The 21,549-nt window shown below is 45.0% G+C and overlaps 1 protein-coding gene across 1 annotated transcript in view; it reads left to right on the top strand.

Annotated features, from left to right (window-relative positions):
* Positions 1–21,549, top strand: part of PDCD11 (programmed cell death 11) — a 345,954-nt gene that overhangs the window by 9,599 nt on the left and 314,806 nt on the right. The window contains exon 2 of the mRNA XM_069242225.1: positions 15,475–15,586. Coding sequence (XP_069098326.1) covers positions 15,475–15,586 — 112 coding nt within the window. The remainder of the gene's footprint in view (positions 1–15,474; positions 15,587–21,549) is intronic.

Below are 21,549 nucleotides of genomic sequence, written 5' to 3'. Positions count from 1 at the left end.
CAAAGGCAAAAAGTCAGGGGGTTACCATGCCAAGGAGGCATTTCCTTACACCATTGAACAAGAAGCAAGCAAATGAGTGACAATGAAGCAAAGCAGTGGGACAATGTACATTTTTGATTATTCCTGTCCCACCACGTCCCCTCCCCCCATTTTCGCCTCCCCGTATCAAATCTGCATTAACCTTGGTGTGCCGAAATATAGCTACTTGTGCTAATAGGTTTGCCAAGCAGCACCCAAATTATTAGCAAAGCAAAAACACATTTTCAATGGAAAAGAAGACTTAACAATTACTACACATTCACTGTTGTGAATTGAGGAATAAGTAGTGCATGTACAGATGCCCCGAGTGTAATATGTTATTTGTTCCAATTGTTGAGGTTGGGAAGGGACCATGACTTGCGAGAGGCAAAGCCTTGAGTGAGTCATGATACCGCTTCCATCCTTCAAAAATGGTAATATATAACATATTGTGCTCTGCATACATGGTTTATGAATGGCATTTTTAAGGGTGTATTTGTTTTAACAAAAGGTATTTAACCAGTACAAGAGTTTGTGGAGTTAAATGTGCGCAATAACACGAGTGGTCTTTCCTTATTGCACAGTTAAATGTGTGTAATAAGGCACTGAAGGGGTCTCCCAAATACTAGAAGAGAGTAACCTTGTGTACATTATTTGCAATCTGTGAGACAGCATTTAGTGTTTTCTAGTGTCCATATCACTGTACTGTGGTAATAAACTGAAATTTGAACTTTTCACTGTAGTCAAAAATGTTGCTTTATATAACCTGCTATTGGCTCACATTTATTTTCACTGCCAAGATGGTTTAACAGTACTGGAAAGGTCCAAGTAGTTGGCCACAGAATCAGGAGAACATATTGAAGACTCCATTACAGGATGTGGGGACTCGATCCCTGTGTCCCGAAACAGAAAACGTAAGGACACATAAGGAGGCAAGGTGAGCACAACCAAACCCCCGGCCCACGTTCCAGAGTCCTAAGGGGATGCCCACTGTGGTCAGATAAAAAAAAAAAAAAGAAACTTAGTTTTTGTGTGATTCACAGATCCTCTGTGGTTGCCAGCATGACCCCTCTCTGGGTACCATGGAACCAGTGTCGTTTTTGCTGGACTTGCAAGCTTCCCATATCTAGTGCAGTGGAACCAGTGAAAACTTCAGACTTATGTTAGCCTATTGGGGATCCTTGGACCAGATTATTGAACTGCGGATCCCATATGGGTCCTTGAAGCTAGCTAGAGGCTTTGGCAATTGTGGCTAATTCTCTCATCTAAGCAGAGTAAATGTATAGTGCATTTAACAAGCATTGGCAAATCCAGTGGGTCACACCTATGAGAGTTCTTGGCTCTGTCAGTGTTTTGTAGCTATACTGTACAGTATTGTCCATGCTCCTGGGAAGGGGCAAACACACAAAGAGGATGAACGCCTATGGAAGCTGACGAAGAGAAGCAAGCAAATCAGAGTGGCAATGCAGCTAACCAATTGTACACAATGGGAAGCCTCTAAGCTCATGTAAAATAATGAGAATTCTCGCAAGAGACATCACATGGCGCTGTCTTAAGTGAAATCTCAAAAAGGGTTGCACAAAGAATATCAAAGAAGTACGAACTATTGTTGGAAAAAGTATTTTTAAATGCCTTTACTGAAAGTTAAAACAACTGAGCAAAGACTGTTTCCTGCATCAAAGAATGTATTGCCCTTTGTGCAGTTTCAGGTATTTCCTGGGCTCCTTACCATTAATCTGATTACTCTGAGCCTTTCTCTTCTTTATCACAGTGTAGGAAGTTGGCTCTGTATGTGCTATTTCAAAGTAAGGAATAGCCTGCACAGAGTCCAAGGGTTCCCCTTAGAGGTAAGATAGTGGCAAAAAGAGATAATACTAATGCTCTATTTTGTGGTAGTGTGGTCGAGCAGTAGGCTTATCAAAGGAGTAGTGTTAAGCATTTGTTGTACATACACACAGGCAATAAATGAGGAACACACACTCGGAGACAATTCCAAGCCAATAGGTTTTTGTATAGAAAAATATATTTTCTTAGTTTATTTTAAGAACCACAGGTTCAAATTCTACATGTAATATCTAATTTGAAAGGTATTGCAGGTAAGTACTCTAGGAACTTTGAATAATCACAATAGCATATATACTTTTTACATAAAACACGTTTAGCTGTTTTTAAAGTGGACACTGCAATTTTCACAGTTCCTGGGGGAGGTAAAGTAATGTTAGTTCTTGCAGGTAAGTAAACCACCTACGGGGTTCAAATTGGGGTCGAAGGTAGCCCACCGTTGGGTGTTCAGAGCAACCCCAAAGTCACCACACCAGCAGCTCAGGGCCGGATAGGTGCAGAGGTCAAAGAGGTGCCCAAAACACATAGGCTTCAATGGAGGTAAGGGGGTGCCCCGGTTCCAGTCTGCCAGCAGGTAAGTACCCGCGACTTCGGAGGGCAGACCAGGGGGGTTTTGTAGGGCACCGGGGGGGACACAAGTCAGCACAAAAAGTACACCCTCAGCAGCGCGGGGGCGGCCGGGTGCGGTGTGCAAACACGCGTCGGGTTTTCAATTGTTTTCAATGAGAGACCAAGGGGTCTCTTCAGCGGTGCAGGCAGGCAAGGGGGGGGGGGGCTCCTCGGGGTAGCCACCACCTGGGCAAGGGAGAGGGCCTCCTGGGGGTCACTCCTGCACTGGAGTTCCGATCCTTCAGGTCCTGGGGGCTGCAGGTGCAGGATCTTTTCCAGGCGTCGGGATTTTAGAGTCAGGCAGTCGCGGTCAGGGGGAGCCTCGGGATTCCCTCTGCAGGCGTCGCTGTGGGGGTTCAGGGGGGGCAACTTTGGTTACTCACAGTCTTGGAGTCGCCGGAGGGTCCTCCCTGTAGCGTTGTTTCTTCACCAGTCGAGTCGAGGTCGCCGGGTACAGTTTTGCAAGTCTCACGCTTCTTGCGGGGATTGCAGGGGTCTTTAAATCTGCTCCTCTGGATACAAAGTTGCAGTCTTTGTTGAACAGGGCCGCTGTTCTCTGGAGTTTCTTGGTCTCTTAGAAGCAGGGCAGTCCTCTGAGGATTCACGGGTCCTGGGGAAAGCGTCGCTGGAGCAGTTTTCTTCTGAAGGCAGGAGACAGGCCGGTAGGACTGGGGCCAAAGCAGTTGGTGTCTTTTTTCTTCTTCTGCAGGGGTTTTTCAGCTCAGCAGTCCTCTTCTTCTGTAAGTTGCAGGAATCTAAATTCTTAGGTTCAGGGAAGCCCTTAAATACTAAATTTAAGGGCGTGTTTAGGTCTGGGGGGTTAGTAGCCAATGGCTACTAGCCCTGAGGGTGGGTACACCCTCTTTGTGCCTCCTCCCAAGGGGAGGGGGTCACATTCCTATCCCTATTGGGGGAATCCTCCATCTGCAAGATGGAGGATTTCTAAAAGTTAGAGTCACTTCAGCTCAGGACATCTTAGGGGCTGTCCTGACTGGCCAGTGACTCCTCCTTGTTATTCTCATTATTCCCTCCGGCCTTGCTGCCAAAAGTGGGGCCGTGACCGGAGGGGGCGGGCAACTCCACTAGCTGGAGTGCCCTGTGGTGCTGGAACAAAGGGGGTGAGCCTTTGAGGCTCACCGCCAGGTGTTACAGCTCCTGCCTGGGGGAGGTGTTAGCATCTCCACCCAGTGCAGGCTTTGTTACTGGCCTCAGAGTGACAAAGGCACTCTCCCCATGAGGCCAGCAACATGTCTCGAGTGTGGCAGGCTGCTAGAACCAGTCAGCCTACACAGGTAGTTGGTTAAGGTTTCAGGGGGCACCTCTAAGGTGCCCTCTGGGGTGTATTTTACAATAAAATGTACACTGGCATCAGTGTGCATTTATTGTGCTGAGAAGTTTGATACCAAACTTCCCAGTTTTCAGTGTAGCCATTATGGTGCTGTGGAGTTCGTGTTTGACAGACTCCCAGACCATATACTCTTATGGCTACCCTGTACTTACAATGTCTAAGGTTTGGCTTAGACACTGTAGGGGCACAGTGCTCATGCACTGGTGCCCTCACCTATGGTATAGTGCACCCTGCCTTAGGGCTGTAAGGCCTGCTAGAGGGGTGACTTATCTATACTGCATAGGCAGTGTGAGGTTGGCATGGCACCCTGAGGGGAGTGCCATGTCGACTTACTCGTTTTGTCCTCACCAGCACACACAAGCTGGCAAGCAGTGTGTCTGTGCTGAGTGAGGGGTCCCCAGGGTGGCATAAGATATGCTGCAGCCCTTAGAGACCTTCCCTGGCATCAGGGCCCTTGGTACCAGGGGTACCAGTTACAAGGGACTTACCTGGATGCCAGGGTGTGCCAATTGTGGATACAAAAGTACAGGTTAGGGAAAGAACACTGGTGCTGGGGCCTGGTTAGCAGGCCTCAGCACACTTTCAATTCAAAACATAGCATCAGCAAAGGCAAAAAGTCAGGGGGTAACCATGCCAAGGAGGCATTTCCTTACACACAGTATCTATCACTAACATTTATATTTCGCATTGACAGTCAAGCAGAAGTTCGAAATGGATAGAAATCCTGCTTTAGTTAAAGAACCAGCCTATAAAAGGACAAATTACCTCACATCCTCATAAAACATGGGCGTCTGTCCCCGAACCTAAAGTTAGGCGGGCTCCATGATTATGACGAGGAAGAGCAGAACTCAGTAATGATTATTACATATACTTGTTAGTCCCTCTTCCCTGTTACTGACCTTATCTTGAAGAATATAGCAAGTGAAACAGAGTTTACCCATTCTGAAATATACAGAGACAAGGTGTGCAGGGTACACCCAAAAATAATGTGGTAACTTCCAATAAAAACAACAGTCCAAACAAATAAGAAAATCAAGGAAGAGGAGGAGAAAGAAGCAGCCACAGTCACAACACAACGACAACAGAAGCCTGTAGCATGTAATGGGAGCCAAAAGTGTCAACATTTGTGTTGATACAAAAAATGATGGCAGCAATTAGGTTTGCAGATGTAATCTATGTCCCATGCTATAAGAAGCATGATAAGCAAGAATCAACCAATGTGATGTCAACAGACATTGTTGACTCCTTTGCTATAGATGAACTTCCCCCACAGCTAATTTCCCCTTTACCCCAGCTTTGGTGGATGTACGCTGTTTGACTCTGAGAAACTGCTGTGCACCTCTCAAACTAGGCATCTTTTTATGCTGAGTAACTCTGTTGTATTTCTATTCTACAGGGTGACCTCACTTACAGCCACAAGTTCCCATTTCTGCTCCTATGTGTCCTAACTATTTTCACACTGAAGCTATTAAATAGTGCCATCAACACATTCTAATGCTCTTTAAGCGCATGGATTTTTCAGTCTCATTTGTTCCTCAACCCACTCTTTGTTTATTTCTGTTTAGGCCCAATTACGTAAACTTCCCTGGACTTCATCTGCTCATGGTGGTCTAGTGTCTAGGGGATCTAAAATTGCTCGAACCATCCCGGTTCGTTCAGGTCTTCGGTAAATTTATTGTCTCTTCTAAGATGTTTCATTTGTCTTTTATCATCTAGTGCCCACACTGTCATACCTTTCACCTAGGTTTCCAGCTGCGGTCTGCTAAATCTAATTCGGTGTATTGCAATACAGTTTGTGACCAAGACCATTCTAAGCATCACAGCGTTTTAATCTTACTTAACCCCAATTATGCCTAGTAATTGCTTAGGATTCTAGACAAGGATCCCTCCCTTTATGGGATGTAGCTTGGATAGAAGCTCCCTCTAGAAGCCTTGTATAGAGGAGCAATAGCGAGTCGTGCCAAAATCCAACATCACCCTCCGAGCAGGGTAAACAACTTGATGAGTGATCTAGGCAATTTGTATAATATAACTGGCGTTAGATATATCCTCTGCAAATAATTAAACTGGACTAGTTTTAAGCCTTGCTTTACTGAACATCTCTTTTACACAAAAACAAGTCCCTCCCATTCATTGTCAGTTATAGGCTTGGGACAGTTTTTTTCCATCTGAGCTTTATTTATTATTAATCCTTCCTCCTCCTTTCATAGAGCTGCACATTTAATGGCATCCAGTCTGGCCGCAAAGTCAAGCAAAATGATATCAGCAAAGTGTCGGATATCGCAGATGCTTCTGAAAATCCCATCCAAAGCTCCATAGCTTTATGCACCCATTTTGCATATTGCAGATTTGTCCTTGCCCTATCTCAAATACTGCTTGGACCTTGTCAAAACTTATAAGCGTACCCCCAACATACAGGTCACCTGATTAAAGGTAACCTCCCTCAATCCACTGTTACTCACCTATCTGTACTGATTTTCTTAAAGGACGCTAGGGATCAAATTGGCAGGACGTGTGCAAACGGGGCATATTTTAGCACTTTTTTTTTTTTTTTAAACAACCATTTGTAAAACTGTGTCTACCTGTCTTCTCATATGTGAATACTTTTGAGGTATACGCTCCCCCCATCGTCAGCAGGTCTTGTAAGTTTGTTTAACCATGTGTACTCTTAAGAAACTTTGTCTCTGAACTGCACTAATCACCCACCCAGTGAACCATGTGCTGGAGCTGCGAAGTGGTGTACTATAATTTTGGGTCATGGGGACCCTGATTCTCCCGTTTGAGGGAAGCTTGATGATGTCTAGTCTAACCCCACTGTGCTTTGCTACCCATACAGATTGGGTAAATACCTAAATCACTTCTTTGAACAATAATGTTGTGGGAAGGTACATTGCTTCTTGCAGCAGTACAGGCAGTGTGGTAAGAGGGTCATTTTGGCACCGACCACTCTTCCCATAACAAGAAATAGTAAGGTATCGCAGGACTTTGCTTCTTTCATGCCTACTCAAGATCTGCAAGAGAATTAGCTTGGACTTTGCCCTGCTTACCTGCAACTCTGATATTTTCCCCAAAAAGGCTAGCACAACTACATGTGGTGTCCGACACCTGCATACCTACATTTCCCTTTTCAACCTTAAAATGTGTCCTAGCAGTTCCATCAATAAGGCTGACAGAAGTAGTGATAGCTGGCAACCCTGGTGAGCCATTTTGCTTATTACCACGCCAGGCTTCACTGTGATCGGGATCAAGTAACTTAATTTAGCATTTAGCTTAACCTGGGGCCGAATCCCTTTTATTCCAGAATGTGCATCATGTAGTCCCAGCTAAGAATATCAAGGACCTCTGTATATCTGGAAGAGCCTGTGTTCAAGGATCTTTAAAGATCTTCCTCTCACTCTAAGCTATGCATAACATTGGTGACCCCGCTGAAGTTTAACTATATACTACTGTATGCCACAAAGCTTAAATCATCTGAATATGTTGGTGCATCCACAACTCTAAGACATTTTCTGGACATTATCTTGCCTAACAGTTTGATTGGTATTTCGCTTTAATAAGAGCCTCTTGTGCGTCTTGCTCTTGTTTTGGTATATTTGCTATGATTGACTTGATCCTACAGAACAGTAATTTCCTTATGGTCAGTGCCTGGTCGACTTCCTCTGTGCCAGAATTCGATCTAGGCTGCTGTATGTCTTGTATGTGGTGAGGGACAGGAATATTATCTGCAAGTAGCATGATCTTGCTAATTGTCCAAAGCCCATGTCCTTTATTGTTGATTTCAGTGTCTGTCTCATTCAGATTGACGTTCAGTTTGCGGGGTGCCTGTTCTGGCTCAAGTCTAATGCACAATTCATGTCACCTGCCAAAAACATATATCCAAAAGAGGAGAAGCTGCCCGAAGTTGAGTAGCTCAGATTGTCCACATTTCAAACACTCACATTAACTATACACATCTCCCATTTAGCAGCCCACTGGCAACACATACTTCCCTTTTTTACACATTGCCTTTTGCCGCAGCTGGAAAGGCACCCCTGGAGCCATGCATACCATGATGCCTCTTGGGTATGTTAACTAAACAAAGGTATACGCATGTCCCCTCTGAAACACTGTAGGATATAACGTCCCTCAGTGCCACTCCCACCCCACTCTTCCTTAAGTAGGAATGAATGTGTGGTATTTCCTTGAATAGATTTTGAGCTTCTGTATATTCCACAATAGAAACCTAATAATGTATTGTTATGTTTGGGTAGTCACTCCTTTTTTTGCTGGTGTTCCTCTGTGTTCTCATGTCTTATTGTTTAGTGTCCTCATGCCTGTTACACTCGAATGCCTGTCACTATAGCCCCTCACGTAGATGCTCTTAGTTTGTGCATCATCATCATCCTCAGGCCCTCCCGTTGATCTCCCTGGACATTAGCCAAGGCAACCTAAATAGTCCAGTGTCTGTCCATTTTGCTGCCCCCTCACATGCCCTTTCTCCTCTTTATTTAATCAAAGAAAAGTGACAAAGGTATCTTTTTATTACCTGATCTTGTGTACAGATGTAAGAGTTGGTTCTCCATAAGCACTATCAACCCATCCAGGTAAATAGCAGTTCAGTCAGTTAGCTCCCATTGTGTAAACTTTCCAGGAAGCTACTTAATTACCCAGTGCAACCACAAGCATCCCCTACTCGCTTCCAGCAGCTGGATCAGACTAAATCCTCAGAGCAAGAGAGGGGCAACACAACTCCTACCCCAGATACTCCTACATCCCCACAGCCCCCTCTGTGTAAAGCAACATTGAGGACAGCTTTGGTAGCTCGTAAGGTATGCCAGTGAGCTAGCATTTCTTCAGATGTTTATATATCCCTGCCTCCCCTCCACTTTATGGAGCTCTGTCTGTTTGTTCTTCCATTGCCAAGTCTTCTGAGATCCTTTCATTGTGCTCTGCTTTCGTACTTCCTCAGGCAGTCTATGAACCATTGTCTGTAAATGTTTCAACTGCTTGCACCCCTGTTGTGCAGGGCCCTATCAGATGCTAACATGTCGTGTACTGCTTGTACCCTCCAGGGCTCTCCTCGTTCTAGTGTGTAGCCAAACGTTCCACCATTCATCTCCCAGGCCCACATTAGTGATATCTTGTCCCATTGCTTCAGCTACTTCAAATTGAATTCCAGTTCCATGAAAAATGAGATTCTCTTTTGTGCAAAATCTTGAGTTTGACCTGGTTTATAAACATGTGTTATAAACCTAATGAAGCAAATTTTGCTAGACTGCTTCTAAGGATTTGAGGCACTGCTTAAGATGTTGTACATACTCTAAGATAAGACAAGATTCTTATTATTTACTTAGTGAGGGACGCCATTTTTAAGGATATGCTATAGCACTGCATCCCGATCCTTGTAATTAAAGAAGCATATTATTATTGCCTTCAGTGCCACCACAGGTAGTGCCAGGACCCTGTGGGCTTGCGGCACTCGGGGGGGGGGGGGGGGGGGAACATGCCGACAGGCCTAGTGCCTGTAGTATCCAGTCATCTAGAAAGAGCTCAGTGGATGGGCCTGCCGCATTACCCACCCCAAAAAAGCACAGATTGTTCTGCCGCCTTTTCCTTTGGTGTTTTCTACTTTGTCCGCCAGAGTGTAAGTAAAAACTGAGGGTGTTTTGACTTTGCTTTGAGGTATCAGAACTCTACGAGTCTTACCTGAACCTCACGGAATGAGCCTGCAGCAACGATATGGGCAACCTCGACCTTCCTTTAGCTTCCACCTGTGTATGTGTACCAACTAAAACAAGGAAGACCGCTGGGGCCGGGAGATGCGATCCTAAGTGACGTGGGTGTGTGTTCTTCTGCAGTTCCGTCTTTGAACCAAAAGGACAGGGTCAGAACAACTGTAATATAGCCTGAACACATGTAACTTTTCCCCAACCTTGGTGACTGATATCTACCTGAAAAGAATTATCAGTAGGTGGAAGGGTAAAGAGAAGATTGGAAAAAACTGCAGGAAGAGACCTGGAAAACCACCTACGACAATGGAACCCTTGGAGTGTAATAGTTGTCACGGTTCAATAGTTCCTCAATGGGAATACCCAGTTGAGGAGTCGCTGAGTAACAATAGCCAAAGAAAGCACTTCCCTTCAAGAGGGACAAAGGTTGATACACTGCGCATCCAGCACAGAAATGAAACATAAAGACTTTGCTCCATGTGCGTTTGTAAGGTTGGTAATAACAAGCGCTCCAAGTGCAGTAAGGCAAAATCAGCAGTAAGCGCTCCAGGCGTGGGGAACTAAAACCAGCAACAAGTGTTCAAAGCACAGAAAACCAAAATCAGTAACAAGAGCTCCAAGCGCGGAAAACCAAAATCGGCACTAAGTACTCCAAGCACTGTGAGGCAAAATCAGCAACAAGCACTGCAAGTGCAGAAACAAAATCAGCAATATGCACTTCCAGCGTGAGTCAGGTGCAAGCTTGTAGCGCTTCCAGCGTGTGAGTCAGGTGCAAGCTTGTAGCGCTTCCAGCGTGTGAGTCAGGTGCAAGCTTGTTGCACTTCCAGCGTGTGAGTCAGGTGCAAGCTTGTTGCACTTCCAGCGTGTGAGTCCGGTGCAAGCTTGTTGCACTTCCAGCGTGTGAGTCAGGTGCAAGCACTTCCAGTGCGTGTCAAACCCTACAATGCTTCTGTGCACCAGCACAAGTACATGCAAGACTACATGGGGCACAGTTGCACATGCAGGACCAAAGACCGATTTTACTAGTAGGAAGGTCGGTAGCGATCACAGCATGCAGGTTACCTCATGCTGCTGCCAAAAGACAGGAACACACAAGCAGAAATGCCAGTTTAGGAAAGGACTCTCACTACGAAGCAGCGGCGGGATGGACGATACAGGTTTAAATGCAGAGTAACCCAGAAGTTCAACCCATGCTTGTAGCTGTTTGCATGTACAAGTTTAATTGAGTGCTAGAGAGCTACCCTCACAGCTGGTAGCTGTGGACTGGCTCATCAACCCCTGACAAAGCAGAAATATTCACTAACAAGCATGCATGCTTCCTCTACCCCTAGGGGTTTGGTAGCTCGTAAACAAGGTTTATTGGCCAGATCCATGACATGAAGTTCATCCCATATAAATTATTAGACCACTTCTTCCATTTCTTTGGCACGATTTGTGACCTTCCCTTGGGCAGCTAATAGCATTTACATCCATTGAGATAACATCTGTCCTCCAGGATCATAGCTTGACAGTGCCCTTTTTGCCGCCACCTGATTTAACTGGGTCTTTTGCTTTTGCAGACTTCTGCCTGCCTATCTCTGAGGTGCTTTTGTCGATCTTTGTAGTTTTAAGATGAATTGCTTGTCTCGTCCTCCTCATTTTTCTGATGCTGCCAGATCAATCCCAGATGTGTACTACTCTGACACCGTCCTGTACCTGCTGCAGACCCTGCCAGTGCTTCATTCCCATTGTACACACATGCAGCAGACACTCCTGAGTAGCCACTCATTTGTCCACAGTCAAGGTTCAAGATTGCTTTGTTTTTTCTCACGCCAGTTCCTATAGATCAGTTATAAATAATCAACAATTGGTCATCTGTCAATCTCGACCCCCTACAGGTAGTTGTTCTCCAATTCAGAAGGGACCCACAAGGTCTCTCTCTACATAGCTTATCTAACACATGAAGAATTGTACCTCCAAAAGCTGAGCCAGTTTCCTTAGTCTATTTGCGGCATTGCCACAGCAGCTGTTAGTACACATGTGCAGGAGGGTCCACTCCACTCAGCACAGTCACCTTCAAATGTTCCTTCCCTATAGACGGTCCACACTCCACCCCACCCTGATAACTGTAGTGCCTCTGGCTCAAAATGCCAATCTTGGTCTCCTCATTGTTCTTGGCAGCTACCTCCTCCAATAACCTCCAGGCCGCTACTTCTCATTCCATTCGCAAGGATGCCACTCAGGATGCTCTAAGCCACCGTTATGTCTCCCTGGGCCTGCTTTTTCTTTTCCACCCTCCTTGCAATAAGCAGGGTTTGTCTTCCGCCAGAGTTGTTCCCAGATCGGACGCTGCTGACCAGGCACACTCCTATATAGCTGCTGATTAGAGCCTGGAACCTTTAGGGACATTATCAGTATTACTCCTCCGAACAATGACTGCATGGCTAGTGTAATCTCCAGCATTTGCACTCACCAGAGGGGTGCTGACTTCACAGGAAGGTCTGGCGCCTGCTGTCACTTCTCCTTCTAATGCCGCAGGCCATGCTTTGCCCTTCCTTTAGTCTCTTGCACTCCTACATACAGGGAGTGCAGAATTATTAGGCAAATGAGTATTTTGACCACATCATCCTCTTTATGCATGTTGTCTTACTTCAAGTTGTATAGGCTCGAAAGCCTACTACCAATTAAGCATATTAGGTGATGTGCATCTCTGTAATGAGAAGGGGTGTGGTCTAATGACATCAACACCCTATATCAGGTGTGCATAATTATTAGGCAACTTCCTTTCCTTTGGCAAAATGGGTCAAAAGAAGGACTTGACAGGCTCAGAAAAGTAAAAAATAGTGAGATATCTTGCAGAGGGATGCAGCACTCTTAAAATTGCAAAGCTTCTGAAGCGTGATCATCGAACAATCAAGCGTTTCATTCAAAATAGTCAACAGGGTCGCAAGAAGCGTGTGGAAAAACCAAGGCGCAAAATAACTGCCCATGAACTGAGAAAAGTCAAGCGTGCAGCTGCCACGATGCCACTTGCCACCAGTTTGGCCATATTTCAGAGCTGCAACATCACTGGAGTGCCCAAAAGCACAAGGTGTGCAATACTCAGAGACATGGCCAAGGTAAGAAAGGCTGAAAGACGACCACCACTGAACAAGACACACAAGCTGAAACGTCAAGACTGGGCCAAGAAATATCTCAAGACTGATTTTTCTAAGGTTTTATGGACTGATGAAATGAGAGTGAGTCTTGATGGGCCAGATGGATGGGCCCGTGGCTGGATTGGTAAAGGGCAGAGAGCTCCAGTCCGACTCAGACGCCAGCAAGGTGGAGGTGGAGTACTGGTTTGGGCTGGTATCATCAAAGATGAGCTTCTGGGGCCTTTTTGGGTTGAGGATGGAGTCAAGCTCAACTCCCAGTCCTACTTCCAGTTCCTGGAAGACACCTTCTTCAAGCAGTGGTACAGGAAGAAGTCTGCATCCTTCCATGCAGGACAATGCTCCATCACACGCGTCCAAGTACTCCACAGCGTGGCTGGCAAGAAAGGGTATAAAAGAAGGAAATCTAATGACATGGCCTCCTTGTTCACCTGATCTGAACCCCATTGAGAACCTGTGGTCCATCATCAAATGTGAGATTTACAAGGAGGGAAAACAGTACACCTCTCTGAACAGTGTCTGGGAGGCTGTGGTTGCTGCTGCACGCAATGTTGATGGTGAACAGATCAAAACACTGACAGAATCCATGGATGGCAGGCTTTTGAGTGTCCTTGCAAAGAAAGGTGGCTATATTGGTCACTGATTTGTTTTTGTTTTGTTTTTGAATGTCAGAAATGTATATTTGTGAATGTTGAGATGTTATATTGGTTTCACTGGTAATAATAAATAATTGAAATGGGTATATATTTGTTTTTTGTTAAGTTGCCTAATAATTATGCACAGTAATAGTCACCTGCACACACAGATATCCCCCTAACATAGCTAAAACTAAAAACAAACTAAAAACTACTTCCAAAAATATTCAGCTTTGATATTAATGAGTTTTTTGGGTTCATTGAGAACATGGTTGTTGTTCAATAATAAAATTAATCCTCAAAAATACAACTTGCCTAATAATTCTGCACTCCCTGTATGCTGGTCATTCCTTCAAAGGTGTGGCGCACATACTTTCCCCAACTGTTCCAGTATTGCTTAATTTTAGTAGCGCTGGTTGACCGTGTTATTTTTTAGTTGGCCGTACTGCTTAGATAGGCCTAAAAAAATCATAAAGATGTTACCAGATCTAATTACTTGAATAATCTACTCAACTTGACTGTAATGTGCTTGACCCACTAATGTCTAAAATTGTGTGATCCTAGGCAAATATTATATTTTATCAAGCTGCCTTTTCTTCATTTTCAAATATGAAACCATCTTCAAAAATGGGAGTCTGCTGTTAAAAAAACCTCTTATGTTTGATTTATTAGACTAAATGTTTGCTCCGTGTATAATAAAAAGTCTGCCCCACATACAAGGTGCTCAAGACCCCTGACTTGCCTCTTGGTTCATCAAGAGCATTGTCTTCAGGGTGGGGAATATAATGTTTCTCAGTTGATGTTTAAAAACTCTCACTTTCAATAGATATTGTAAAACATGGTGTGGTAGTGCACTGTCATTTGCACAAACTTTCCCACTGACGTTTTACTGATAAAAGTACATAGCGTATGGAAGATAATGTGGAAATTGAGCTTCAGCAAATATTTACCATTTGCACTTCACCACGTAAGGTGTTCTGATTTGTTTTAATCCTATCAATTTTTTTCCTTCTATCACACTTCATTATTGTTTTTTAAAAGCATTTTCCTGACTACTGAAATATATTTTGAAGTATTTGTACAGTTAATTTGCAAACTTTTTAAACGTTAGAAAAAAAATGATATCCTATAGCCTTTCATTTTACACAGCATGATTGTCAGACAGTTCAGGTTATTTTCTTTTTCTGACTCCAAAGTTAGAAGATTTTGTAAACAAGATCTCTAGGATAAAATAAGGAGCCGTTTGTAAGGAAACGTAAGCTGACATCTCACCTTGATCTTTGAAAACTTGGCAGATGTAACCAGATTTAAAGGCATCTTTATTGCTCATTCTCTTTCTGACTAAAAAGAACACCTGTTCTAAGTCAGCTGGAGTCTCTCACCAGACCGGGCCTGTAGTCCCTAAAAATAGTTCGCCCTGATAAAATCTGACTCACCACACTGAGAGGGCGAGTAGATTTCTTGAACCCTCGTAGGTGAAGCAAGGCAGGATTACTAAGTATTATGCAGTTAGGTGGATTGATAAGCCCCCTCTTATTGCTGCTTTGGCCATTTTACTTGGCCATGACCCCTCTTGGCAAGGTCAGATTTGGGAACCAAAACCAGCCATGGCAAAAATGCTCAAACCAGCCTGCTTACTTTGTCTCCTCACACAATCTCTCTCTTTCCATCCATCCATGCTGTCTCCCTCCCTTCCCCATGGTTCCATCTATTGCTCTCTCTTGAAGCCTCCCTGTGCCTGTTGCAAATAACCCAGGGGAGCTGGAAAAAGTAAATAGGCCTCCAGGCCTACAGGGAAATGCCAGGTGGAATAAAAGGCTTGTTCACTAGTGTATCTATTTTTGGAAATAAATTATTACCAGAACATTTTTCTGTTTGTACAGATATTGGGCTGGTGTAATGGAGGATAGAACATTTTACAAAATGGATCTTTTCAGAATTAGTTTTCACAGAAATATCTCAGAATGTGTCTACAAAAAATAGTGTAGTCAAAGTTAAGGATTTATTTTTAAATAATGCAGTAATATGTTATTTTGCATTTGCTCAGCATTCAACCACTACTGAGGCACAGCAGAGCTCAAACTTTACCAGTCCACCTAAAATGTTAATTAAATGATGTTTTCTAATTGTCAGTGCTAATTTTAATGTTTACCCTGGATATATTTTTGCATTCTCACCAGCTTTTGGAGCATGGAATTGTTTGAGGAAAGCTTTCCCCGAGGAGGCGCACAGAAGAAGCCCAAGGAAACAGAAACAAACAAAAGGCCTGTAGATCGTGATAACTTGTTTAATGTGAGTAACCTGACACTATCTGACTCAGAATAGTTATTCAGGTACAGATGTTTGTTAAACTGGTATCTTGTATGACTGCAGGAAAAATAAAATTGAGGGGTTTGAACTGGCAGATAACTGGCAGATATTCAAATGTGACTTGCTCTGTTCATGCACTAGTGTTACAATTGAATTGCATATGTTCGACGGCATGTGTGACTGTAGATACACATGCTCTGTATACTCCCGTCATCTAGTATTGGGTCCGGAGTGGTGCAAGTTGTTTCTCTTCAACGAAGTGTTCCAAGTCACAAGATCGAGTGACTCCTTCTCTCAATGATATTGCACATGGGCATCAACTGCTTTGTTACATAGGTTTCGCTCCACCATCTGGTTTGAATGTGTGACTGTAGATACACATGCTCTGTATACTCCCGTCATCTAGTATTGGGTCCGGAGTGGTGCAAGTTGTTTTTCTTCAACGAAGTGTTCCAAGTCAAAAGATCGAGTGACTCCTTCTCTCAATGATATTGCACATGGGCATCAACTGCTTTGTTACATAGGTTTCGCTCCACCATCTGGTTTGAATGTGTGTGCCTCCACTCTGTCTATCTACTCTCTCCTGTCAGCACTTTCCAATATCTTTCTGTCCTGAATCACTGGTATTGTTTTGTTTGTGCCCCCTTCTATCTTAGCGCTCTTGTCGATTTGTTGGTTCGGGCTCCGTTCGACCGCCCTTCAGGGCCCCAGCACCCACTTGGGCTTCCCTTCCATGTGGCTCCAGCACTGATGGTAATGGTTCGCTTATGGAATGGACTTCATTCCATTTCTGTCCTCTGTGTCACACCAAGTTCCCGCACACAGACCAATACCTGGTGTGCTACCTTTGTCTCTCTTTGGACCAGCACAAGGCCGACTGCTACACTTGCAAGTTGTTACGCTCAAAAAAGATGCTTCAGGACCGACATGCTAGTAGGCTAGAAATGGTCCAGAAGAGGCCAGGCGACACCTCGGACATCTTCGGTGAGGAGTATTCTCAAGAGGAAAATGAGTAGGAAGAAGGAGGCTCTTTACATCCAGGACAGTTCGGAGTCAGACGTCAAATTCGACAACGAAAAGCACAAGGTGACCTCTACTCAGCATGTCAGTACTGTGGCCCCTGCTGTCCCAAATAAGGTCCCCAAAAAGACATTCCGGCCAGTCCTTGAGGTCTCCGGTCCGCCAATGCCATACGGCCGTGGTCTGCACCGTAAATCTACTTTGATCTCCTCGTCTACCGGCTTGGTGCCGAAAGTGGCCCGAAGGCCAAAGTTGGCTGGTCGACCTCTCCAACTTTATACTGCAAGATAGTTTTGGTATCGATCCAGACCTCGGGACAGATCTGCAAGCCTCTTCTTCGGTACCGACTAAGCTACCAAGGTTCCTACAGGGGCTCTCCCCATAAAAGAAGAGGGGAAAACCACTGCTCCACATGGTGCCTCCTCCACTGCCAAGCAGAGACTACCTCCATCTTCCCCCGATCACCTAGCACCTATGAAGGGAAGATTTCAACAGTTTTATTCCATCTGGGACACCATTACCACGGGCCAGTGGGTCCTCTCCATTATCCAACACGGTTATTGTCTGGAGCTCATCAACACTCCTCCCAATATTTCCTCCTCGCACTCCCAGACTATCTCAGGAACATTTAACCCTTCTCAGGCAGGATTCCAGGCCCTCTTTCACAAAGGAGCCATAAAGCCCGTTCCACCAGAACATCGTGGTTCTTGGGTATATTCTCTATATATAGTGATTCTCAGAAGGGACCGCTTACTCAGACCAATCCTAGACCTCAGACCTCTCAACCTGTAAATCTTTTCAGAGCGCTTCCAAATGGTCACCCTTCAGGATGTCATCTCTCTTTTACAGCAAGGTGACTTTATGATGGCTTTAGATCTAAAGGATGCCTATTTGCACATACCAATTTACCCTACACTCCGAAAGTAGTTAAGGTTGTCATTGCAGGCAAACATTACCAGTTTACGGTCCTTCCCTTCGGAGTCACTATCGCTCCCAGGGTATTCACAAAGTGCTTGATAGTTGTTGCAGAATATATGAGAAGGCAGAATGTTCACGTTTTTCCCTGTCTGGATGGCTGGCTCATAAAACCACCACATTGCAACTGTAAAGCCAGTTAACAGTGGACCTCCTTTACAGTCTGGGTTTCACTCTCAACATTCCCAAATCCCAACTTCAACCCATGCAGGTTCAACCTTACTTAGGGGCTATTCTCAACGCAGAGTTAGGGTTGGCGTATCCGAACCCCGCTCGCGTCCAGAATTTGCAATCCATTGTTCCTCAGTTCCAGGAAAATCATTCCTTTGCAGTCAGGAACATTATCCGTCTGTTGGGAGATAATGGCCTCTTGCATAGCCATAGTTCCCAATGCCAGACTTCACATGTGTCCCCTACAGAAATGCTTGTCTCGCAAGTGGTCTCAGTCACAGGCTCACCTGGAAGATCTGGCGGTGTTAGACTGCCACACTCACCCTTCTCTGCAATAGTGGAACACCAACAACCTTTTGAAAGGGCAGCTTATTCTAGACCCTATGCCTCAGGTCACACTGACCATCACGGATGGGTTGGGATGCTCCCCTTCAAGATCTGGCAGTCCAGGGCCTCTGGGATACCAAACACCAGTCCGTACACATCCGCTACCTGGAACTTCAGATGGAATTCCTAACACTGAAAGCCTTCCTTTAACACCTGTCCCAGAAGACTGTCATAATCTGTACCAACTAAATGATAGCCATGCATTACATACACAATAAACGGAGGGGGGAGGGACTTCACAAACAAGTCCTTCAGTCATACTTTGCAAAGTGGGGAACTCCTCACCTAAACCTTTTCGCCACAGCAGAAAACACTAAATGCCCAAGCTTCATCTCCAGGTTTCCATACCCTCTATCTGAGGGCAACACTCTATGGATGAATTCATCAGGGATATTTGCCTACGTTTTTCCACCTTTCCCTTTCATTCCATTTCTAATTTGGAGGTTCAAGCAAACATCTCTCACCATGATCCTAGTGGCTCCCATTTGGACTGTGAGCCTTGGTTCATCACACTCCTGGATCTCTCAGTAGTTTCCCAATGAGAAGCTTCCAAAAGGCCCGATCTTATCACTCAACAAGGACAAATCAGACCCCAAGTCACTCAACCTTTTGATATGGCTCTGGAGGTCATAGTTTGGCTACCTAGGCTTGCCTGCAGAATGTATGAACATTCTCAAGGAAGCCTGTAGACCTACTGCTAGATCCTGTTATGCTGCAAATTGGAAACATTTTGTATGCTGCTGCCAACTTAAATGTACTGATCTCTTGAAAGCTAGAGTTCAAGAGATTGTTTGTTTTATTTACAGAAAGCATATCTAGCCTACTCTTCCATTCGACTACATCTTGCAGCTGTAGCAGCGTATCTACTGAACAGACAACCTGTTTCCTTGTTCAGAATCCCAATGATTAAGGCATTCATGGAAGGTCTTAAACGAATAATTCTGCATAGAGTACCCCTGCACCATTGTGGAACCTTAACGGTGTGCTCACCAGAATCTTGGGTCCCCCTTTTGAACCACTCCATTCATATGCACTTCAGTTCCTTTCCTGGAAAGTGGCTTTCTTAGTCGCCATCACCTGCTTCAGGCGTGGCAGTAAGCTCCAGGCATTGACCTTGGAAGAGCCTTTCTTACAGATCCATAGGGATAAAGTAGTCCTTCGCGTCACCCCTACGTTTCTACCTAAAGTGGTTTCTCAGTTTCACATAAACCAAACCATTGAACTATCTGTCTTTTTTCCGCAACCTGGCTTTGTTGTGGAAAGAGCCCTTCATAAATCAGATGTTAAAAGAGCACTCATGTTTTACAGTCACAGATCTAAAGACTTCAGAAAAACTAAGCATCTCTTTATGGCTTTTTCTCCACCACACAAAGGCAACCCTATATACAAATCGGGCTTAGCTGGATGGATAGTCAAATGCATACAGACTTGCTATTTTAAAGCCAAGAGACATTTGCCTGTTTCTCCCAGAGCTCACTATACTAGAATAAGGGTGCTCCTATAGCTTTCCTGGCTAACATTCCCATAAGGCAGCTACTTGGTCTACACCATGCACATTCAGAAAACGCTACTATGTGGATGTCCTAGCACGTAAGCAAGCTAACGTAGGTCAGGCAGTGCTATGTACACTTTTCAACTGCAACTCCTACAGGCTAGCCACCACTTTATGGAGGGACTGCTTTACAGTGTATGCAGAGCATTTGTATCTACAACCACACATGCCATCTAATGGATTATGTTACTTACCCTGTGAGCATCTGTTTGTGGCAGGTAGTACTGAAGTTTCACATGCTCCCTCCCTGGACGCCTGTGGCCGTTGCACATACATTGTACTTGTATATATTTGTTCATATGTATTTATACATTGCATGGGCACCTTTTTCCCTACACTTTCCATCCTTCCACTCCTTTCTCACCTGTCTGTGGGAAAACAGTTTAACAAAGGAGTTGATGCCCATGCTCAATATGACGGAGAGGAGGAGTCACTCAATCTTGTGACTCTCAACACTTCTTTGAAGAAAAACAACTTGAACCACTCTGGACCTAACACTAGATGGCAGGAGTATGCAGAGCATCTAACTCTACAGCACTATATGTCTTGAACATGCTTACAGGGTAACATAATCCTTTTTTTTTTCATTCACTTCTTTTGTTTGCATTTGGTGCACTAATATGTAAAATATGTTCCATAGTGACATGTTAAGCATGACACTTTTCATGGCAACTGATGCTTATTGTTATGTTGAATGTTGTAAGGAAATGCCTCCTTGGCATGTTTACCCCCTGACTTTTTGCCTTTGCTGATGCTATGTTTTGAATTGAAAGTGTGCTGAGGCCTGCTAACCAGGCCCCAGCACCAGTGTTCTTTCCCTAACCTGTACTTTTGTATCCACAATTGGCACACCCTGGCATCCAGGTAAGTCCCTTGTAACTGGTACCTCTGGTACCAAGGACCCTGATGCCAGGGAAGGTCTCTAAGGGCTGCAGCATGTCTTATGCCACCCTGGGGACCCCTCACTCAGCACAGACACACTGCTTGCCAGCTTGTGTGTGCTGGTGAGAACAAAATGAGTAAGTCGACATGGCACTCCCCTCAGGGTGCCATGCCAGCCTCTCACTGCCTATGCAAGTATAGATAAGTCACCCCTCTAGCAGGCCTTACAGCCCTAAGGCAGGGTGCACTATACCATAGGTGAGGGCACCAGTGCAAGGGCACTGTGCCCCTACAGTGTCTAAGCCAAACCTTAGACATTGTAAGTGCAGGGTAGCCATAAGAGTATATGGTCTGGGAGTTTGTCAAACACGAACTCCACAGCACCATAATGGCTACACTGAAAACTGGGAAGTTTGGTATCAAACTTCTCAGCACAATAAATGCACACTGATGCCAGTGTACATTTTATTGTGAAACACACCCCAGAGGGCACCTTAGAGGTGCACCCTGAAACTGTATCCAACTATCTGTGTAGGCTGACTTGTTCCAGCAGCCGGCCACACTAGAGACATGTTGCTGGCCCCATGGGGAGAGTGCCTTTGTCACTCTGAGGCCAGTAACAAAGCCTGCACTGGGTGGAGAGGCTAACACCTCCCCCAGGCAGGAGCTGTAACACCTGGCGGTGAGCCTCAAAGGCTCACCCCTTTGTTCCAGCACCGCAGGACACTCCAGCTAGTGGAGTTGCCCGCCCCCTCCGGCCACGGCCCCCACTTTTGGCGGCAAGGCCGGGGGAAATAATGAGAACAACAAGGAGGAGTCACTGGCCAGTCAAGACAGCCCCTAAGGTGTCCTGAGCTGATGTGACTCTAACTTTTAGAAATCCTCCATCTTGCAGATGGAGGATTCCCCCAATAGGATTAGGGATGTGACCCCCTCCCCTTGGGAGGAGGCACAAAAA

Source organism: Pleurodeles waltl, chromosome 6, assembly GCF_031143425.1.
Source record: "Pleurodeles waltl isolate 20211129_DDA chromosome 6, aPleWal1.hap1.20221129, whole genome shotgun sequence".
NCBI classification, from domain to species: domain Eukaryota; kingdom Metazoa; phylum Chordata; class Amphibia; order Caudata; family Salamandridae; genus Pleurodeles; species Pleurodeles waltl.
Note: the sequence above shows the minus strand (reverse complement) of the source record. Positions and strands in the feature narration are given on the sequence as shown.